General features: G+C 34.4%; 1 protein-coding gene across 10 annotated transcripts; it reads right to left on the reverse strand.

Annotated features, from left to right (window-relative positions):
* Window positions 1-682: 682 nt before the first annotated feature.
* LOC145798901 (homocysteine S-methyltransferase 1-like) lies at window positions 683-5,230 on the reverse strand. 10 transcript variants are annotated; one of them, XM_082888236.1, is made up of 7 exons: window positions 4,983-5,224; window positions 4,798-4,866; window positions 4,058-4,128; window positions 2,266-2,471; window positions 1,995-2,124; window positions 1,320-1,531; window positions 683-1,204 (listed from the first exon to the last, which is right to left on the reverse strand). In XM_082888236.1, the coding sequence occupies exons 3-6, from the start codon at window positions 4,067-4,069 to the stop codon at window positions 1,511-1,513; spliced, it is 369 nt and encodes a 122-aa protein (XP_082744362.1). In that variant the 5' UTR covers window positions 4,070-4,128; window positions 4,798-4,866; window positions 4,983-5,224; the 3' UTR covers window positions 683-1,204; window positions 1,320-1,510. The 10 variants fall into 10 exon arrangements, with proteins under 10 accessions (XP_082744362.1, XP_082744355.1, XP_082744358.1 ...); XM_082888229.1 differs by having other exon boundaries at window positions 4,512-4,866; XM_082888232.1 differs by having other exon boundaries at window positions 4,058-4,131; window positions 4,512-4,866.
* Window positions 5,231-6,093: the final 863 nt, after the last annotated feature.

Below are 6,093 nucleotides of genomic sequence, written 5' to 3' on the forward strand. Positions count from 1 at the left end.
TCCATTTGTTAGTTTGGCCTTTGCCCAGATTTTATTGCCAATTGAAGAAGGGCATTTATGAAATTTCACATCACTACAAAAAAATTGATTTTTTGCGACGGTAAAACGCCGTCGCAAATACTCCAAACGCCGTCTCAAAAGGTTTTTTGCGACGGTAAGTGACTTTTTGCGACGGCAAGAGGGGGGTCGCAACAAAGGGGGTTGCAAAAGGGTTTTAGCGACGGCATAACGCCGTCGCCTTTTGTTTGCGATGGCAAAATGCCTTTTTTGCGACGGAAAAATTCTGTCGCAAATAACGTGTGAAAATCTAAGTTTTTTTGAGACGGCACTGTGTTGCCGTCGCTAAAAAGGTTTTTTGCGACGGAAAAAATACCGTCGCTAAAAGTTTATTTGAGACAGCACCTAATGCCATCGCTAAAGGACTATTGGCGACGGCAATAACACCGTCGCTAAAGGCCCTACTTTCCAACCAATTCCCCTGTCTTTTGCGACAGTAAAGCTGCCGTCGCAAAAAACCCTGATTCAATTTTCTTTTTGAGACGGTGTGTGTGCTGCCGTCTCAAAAAAAAAAAAACTATATTAAAATTATTAAAAATATGAAAATAACCTGTATTAAATGAAAAATAACTATAAAAAAAAACCGATAATTACATAATAATATAAATACATACATAAACAAAAGTTGGCACATAATAAAAATTCATAATATTGTTCCATTCATAACAATACATAAATAAAAATTCATAACAATAAAAATTATCCCACTATTTAAAATCTGATATTTAAAGAAGGCTACTAATCAATTGTAATCTGGCTCAACCTAAAGAACAGAATAATACACCATATCAGAAACTACAATTGTTTTTGCTTACATGATAGCAATGTGTTCCACTCTGCCGGGAACAACAAATAAATCAAATTGATATTTAAAGAAGGCTACTAATCCATACACAAAGAATCAATTCAATCTATGCAAATTACAATTGCCCTTCATTTTCTGATGCCTAGTCTGAATCTTTAGATTTAAACATTCATTCATCCCCTGATGGTTCAGCAAAAGTTCATCTGAGTTTAAGAATAGACGGTTGGCAGATTTAGATATTGTCTGTGCAATATCCCGTGCAACTTCAATTTTCCTGAGTGTAAGAAATGACTGATTTTTGGAAATGGTTTCGCCAATCAGTTGAGCACTCTTGGCTTCACCCTGGATATAAAATATTTTTGACAACAATATGAGAGAAAGAGAGCTCATATAAACATATGGATGAAGTTGAAAAGCACTTCTCTCACCTGGGCTCTAATAATAGCACTTCTCTCACCTGGGCTCTAATAATAGCACTTCTCTTGTCCTGCTCGCTTTCTCAACAACAAACTTGGCCCTCTCAGCTTCTTCTGCAGCAATTTATTTTGCTTCAATTGCAGCTGTAAACTCCTTCCCAAAAGGTAAGCCTGTGATAGACACATCGTCCAAGGCAATGTTGAATGAGGCTGCTCTCTGTGTCAATATTTTTCAAATTTCCCGACTAACAGCCTGTAAACAACAAATCAACAATTTAGTTGGAGAAAAAAAATAATCTACTGAGTTTTTAATGGACAATCCGAAGAAAGTTGTGAAAAGAAAAGAAAAAGGTACGAAAAGTGTATGAAATAGAATTTTTTTTTCTACAAATTCATGATTCACACACAACATTAGGCTATTCCACAAGAGAAGGCAGTGAGAAAGCAAAAGGGCAAAATCTACTAAAGCAAGTTCAGGTAAAAAGACTTGTCCTTTTTTATAGGATTTATTCGAAGAGTGCTGGCCATGGTGAAGAGTCAAATTTCTGATAAGTAACACAAGCACAAATCTAGCTGTCTACTTTAAAAAGCACAGCCCTGCGAATACTATCTTTAGCATAAAAAACACTTCCATTAATCAACAAAAAATCAAGATGTCAAACACAAGAAAGGATCCCAATCAGAAAGCACTTACAACTATTGATGGAAGTGCATACCTGAGCTTCTAGTTTATTGGGTATGGTCTCAAAGGCAAGCAAATCTGGACCAGCTTCGACAAGAACTTGCAATCTACGTCGATGAAAATCCTTCAACTTATCCAAATCCACATTAGGTCCATAACACCCACTGAATGCAAAAGAAGTTACTTGTTTGAGTGTACAAAGCAAAATATTTCTAACGAAACCACAAAGAATAAAGATTATTGATGATGGCACAAGTGATCTACTACATATATTCTGGAGATAATGGCAAAATTCTAGTGTATACCTGTACTCTGAACCATCGGCAAGATAAGCTCCATAGCTCCCAATGGAGGCTGCAACCAAAGCCCTGTTATAGCTATGTCCGGAAATTCTTTTCTTGGCATCCCAAAACTTATCACGTGCTTCAACAGCTAGTTTGACGCTCTTTTTCAGTAAAAATTCTCCTTCTTCAATGGACAGCCCTTTGGATAGGAATCCAGGAAGGGTAGCCTATAGAAACACCGAAATTAAATATAGCGATTTCAGAATTGGTATTGAAATCATATTATATTCATGGACATGAGCATAACTCTAACAATATAATTTTGGTAATTGGGTCTTAAAACATAATAATTTGGGGTATTGAAATCATATTATATTCATGGACAGTAATACATAACTCTAACAATATGATTTTGGTAATTGGGTCTTAAAACATATTAATTTGGGCTTCTTTGGAAGTCATCTTCTATTTTTGTATAATCTTTCCTCATAAAATCTGCTCCTCTGTTTAGAAATTTTTCACCAATTTATACTGGAAGAAATTGGAAATGATCAAATAACATTTTCTCTGAACACGTCGATCATTTCTTCGGATAAAGTTGAAAGCACGTATTAAATGGGCAAAATTTCATAAATAAACAAAACAATAGAACCAGGGCATCTCTAGTTGATCAATCTTTCTCAATAAAACTAATTGTTATTAGACATACCTACGCAGATGTATCCCTCTATCAGAAAGGACTCCAATATAATGTGTGTGCCAACTTATTGATAACATAGTTTCATCAAAGCAATCAAAAGTGGGTTTACTTTCAAAAGTAAAATAACATATTCATGTGGAAAGTGAATTTTTTTTTTTTTTTTTAAATTTTTTTAAATACCGTGCAATTGGGATTCCAAAGACCCATTATGCATTATCTCATAAACAAGAAACCTTGCCTCGCCATGAATGCAGTAACCCAATAGCAAAACAATATTTTGATGCTCGATTCCATTTACAGCATCTTCATCTTCAAATTCAAATTTAAAGAGAAAAAAAAAAAAAATCACATAAGGTGAACAAGAAGCATCACAGGGGTAGCTATATTTTCTCAAGAATCTTGAAGGAATAGTGAATGAGATTTTATTTATAAAGAAGATACCACAGCTCTGTTGGCTTTTTGCAATGGAGTTCTTCAAGTTTTTGTGTCTATAGATCCAGAAACAAAACAGAGACAGCAAAATTCCACAAAGGAGAGTTGAAGCAACAATGAGTGCTATAATGATTTTGCGGCATGTTTCAGGGAGGGTTAAATCTTTGTTTAATAACAATACGATGATTACATTATCTTATCATAATTTATATTTTTCTCATAATATATAATTATTGTATTAATTTAATAGATCTCCCACAACACATGATAAATAAAATGCCATAAAATAATAGAATATTACAACACTATTAATCATTTACCTTAACATAGGTTAATTATTTCTTTTCCACTACTCAAGGGCTTCTCTTACCTTAGCATAGATTAATTATTTCTTTTCCACTACTCAAGGGCCTCTCTCTCCTCTCTCTCTCTTTTTTTTTTGGGGGGGGGGGGAGTTTCCTTGTAATTGTATTACTGTGTTGGGTTGACAACACATTGTCAGTGTGCATTATAGTAATGATTTATCATAATCAATTGCAATGGTGAGCCATGTAAAAACCAGCCCCTACCATAGACTCCAAGGACCTTATTGTCGGGAATAATAACCAAAATCACAGTAAAACAGAGAGAAATGACTAAATAACAATTGAAATAAAGTCAGAAAAGAATGAACCAGCATACATTTCGTGTCATAAAATTGGGAATGGTCCATAAAATTGATATAGTTCGCCTTCACGCCTTCACGCCTGTTACTGCTAAAGAATAATTCTAATAATTAGCAAAAGATAAGGCAATGCATGCATATAAGAAATTATCCACCATAACCTGCAGTGAGTAATTCTAAAGGTTTGATATATGTAGTCACTACATCAATATTACCCTGGTTTAAATCTCACAAATATCATATATCAAAATTTTTGCACAAAATTATGATACTTCTGAATCAATGATAAAAAAAAATTAAACTGGATTTGATAAAAAAAAAAAAAGGTTCAAAATAGTCAAATATAAAAAAGCCATGTCAACCTTTAAAATATTTCAGAGTGAAAAATGATTTTTCTTTCTTTGACAAAAAAACATGAAACAATAAATTATGCAACGATAATAAGCCTCAAATGGTTTCGAATCTACTAACATGTGCATGAACAAGATGTGGTTCAATGTGCAGCTGGAACATTGGAAACACTGTCGTCATAATGTCATTTTGGGACATAAAGCACCCAACTCTACTTTTGTCCCTTTGAACTCGAGAAATAAGATGTGAATGAACACCTCCAACTTGTTTTCAAACAACCGGTTATCTCATAACAAGTATTTCTACTTATCCAAAAGAAATTGATACAGATAACGAGAAACAAGAAGGTTAATCAACAAAAAAATAAAATATAAAGCCTCAGAAATGAAGTGGCATTCATCCTTACAACAGCAATCCACAAGTCTACTGATTTTCTGATATCAGGGTGCAAAGCATAAAACCCTTCAAAAATGACCTAGTCAAAATAAACAGAGAATATTTTCAGGAATCAAATCATCAGATACTTGAACACATATCAGATACTGTTTTATGATAAAACTGTGAATACAAGAAGGAGTGACAGGGTAGCACTTGGTCAGGCCAAACAACATCGGAAGATCTGCTGCTGCTGCTCCTTCTCCTCCGACGATGCTCCTCTTCCTCCTCCTCCGACGCTGCTCCGACGCCGTCGCCGTCGATCGAGAGAGAGAGATTGGGTAAGAAGAGATTAGGGATTTTCGAGACTGAGATTGGGGATTTTTTGTTTTGGGTGGGGGTGAGGGGGGGAAGAGATTAGGGATTTTTGTTTGAGATTGGGGAAGTTTTGTTTGGGTGGGAATGGAAAAAAAAGAGGCGGGAATAAAAATTAAAAAATAATTTTTTTTTTTTAGGTCATAAATGAAATTTAAATAATAAAATAACGTTATTTAATTTTTTTTTTTTTTTTTTTGCGACGAGGGTTGCCGTCGTCAAAAAAAATTATTTTTTGTTAAAATATATCTTTTTTTGTAGTTAATAAAAAATTTTTAATTTTTTTTTTTTTTAGTTACTAAGATTGAAAAATTATTTGTTTCATTTTTATTTTAATTAAAAAAAAATATTATTATTTTTTATTTGGTAGAAGTAGGGGTAATATTTTAATAAAAAATATTTTCCACTAAAATAAAAGTTAATTTTCTGTGGTCAATGAAAAATATTTTTTTTGTGACCCATTTTTTTTTGTTATTAAAAATCATGAACTAATTTTTTGTGGTAGAGGAAAGGGAGCGGCAATAGTGGTAAAGGTGGTGGATAAGAGATGATGGTGGTGGTGGTGGTGATGGCGAAGGAGATTAGTGGTGAAGTTGTGGTAGTAGTAAAGTATATGGAGTAGCAGGGGTGAAGGAGAGGTAATGGTAGTAGTAATGGCAGTAGTGGTAATGGTGGTAGTGGAGTAGAGGCAATGGTAGTAGTAATGGTAGTCGTAGAGGTGAAATGGCGACAGTGGCAGTAATGGTGGTAGTGGAATGGTGTTTGCAGTAGTGGTGAAGGTGGTAAAGGAGATGGGTGGTGTGAGAGAGAGAGATGAGTAAGAGACATATAGAGGAGAGAAACAGAAAGAGAGAGACAGAGTGATGAGCGAGAGAGAGACAAAGTGGTCGCTAAAAGTGCATTTTCTTGTAATGGATAGATAAATCGAGAGAGAGCTCAGTAAATAGAGAAG

The sequence above is a fragment of the Camellia sinensis genome, chromosome 9 (genome assembly GCF_055761805.1).
Source record: "Camellia sinensis isolate YWXY chromosome 9, ASM5576180v1, whole genome shotgun sequence".
NCBI classification, from domain to species: Eukaryota; Viridiplantae; Streptophyta; class Magnoliopsida; order Ericales; family Theaceae; genus Camellia; species Camellia sinensis.

Excerpts from the sequence above, each read along its gene's own strand:
- LOC145798901 (XM_082888227.1), bottom strand. Across the intron at positions 2,125-2,265 it reads GCCGATGGTTCAGAGTACAG|TGGGTGTTATGGACCTAATG; the intron begins GTATACACTAGA and ends TTTTGCATTCAG. Across the intron at positions 1,532-1,994 it reads CCAATAAACTAGAAGCTCAG|GCTGTTAGTCGGGAAATTTG; the intron begins GTATGCACTTCC and ends TGTTGTTTACAG.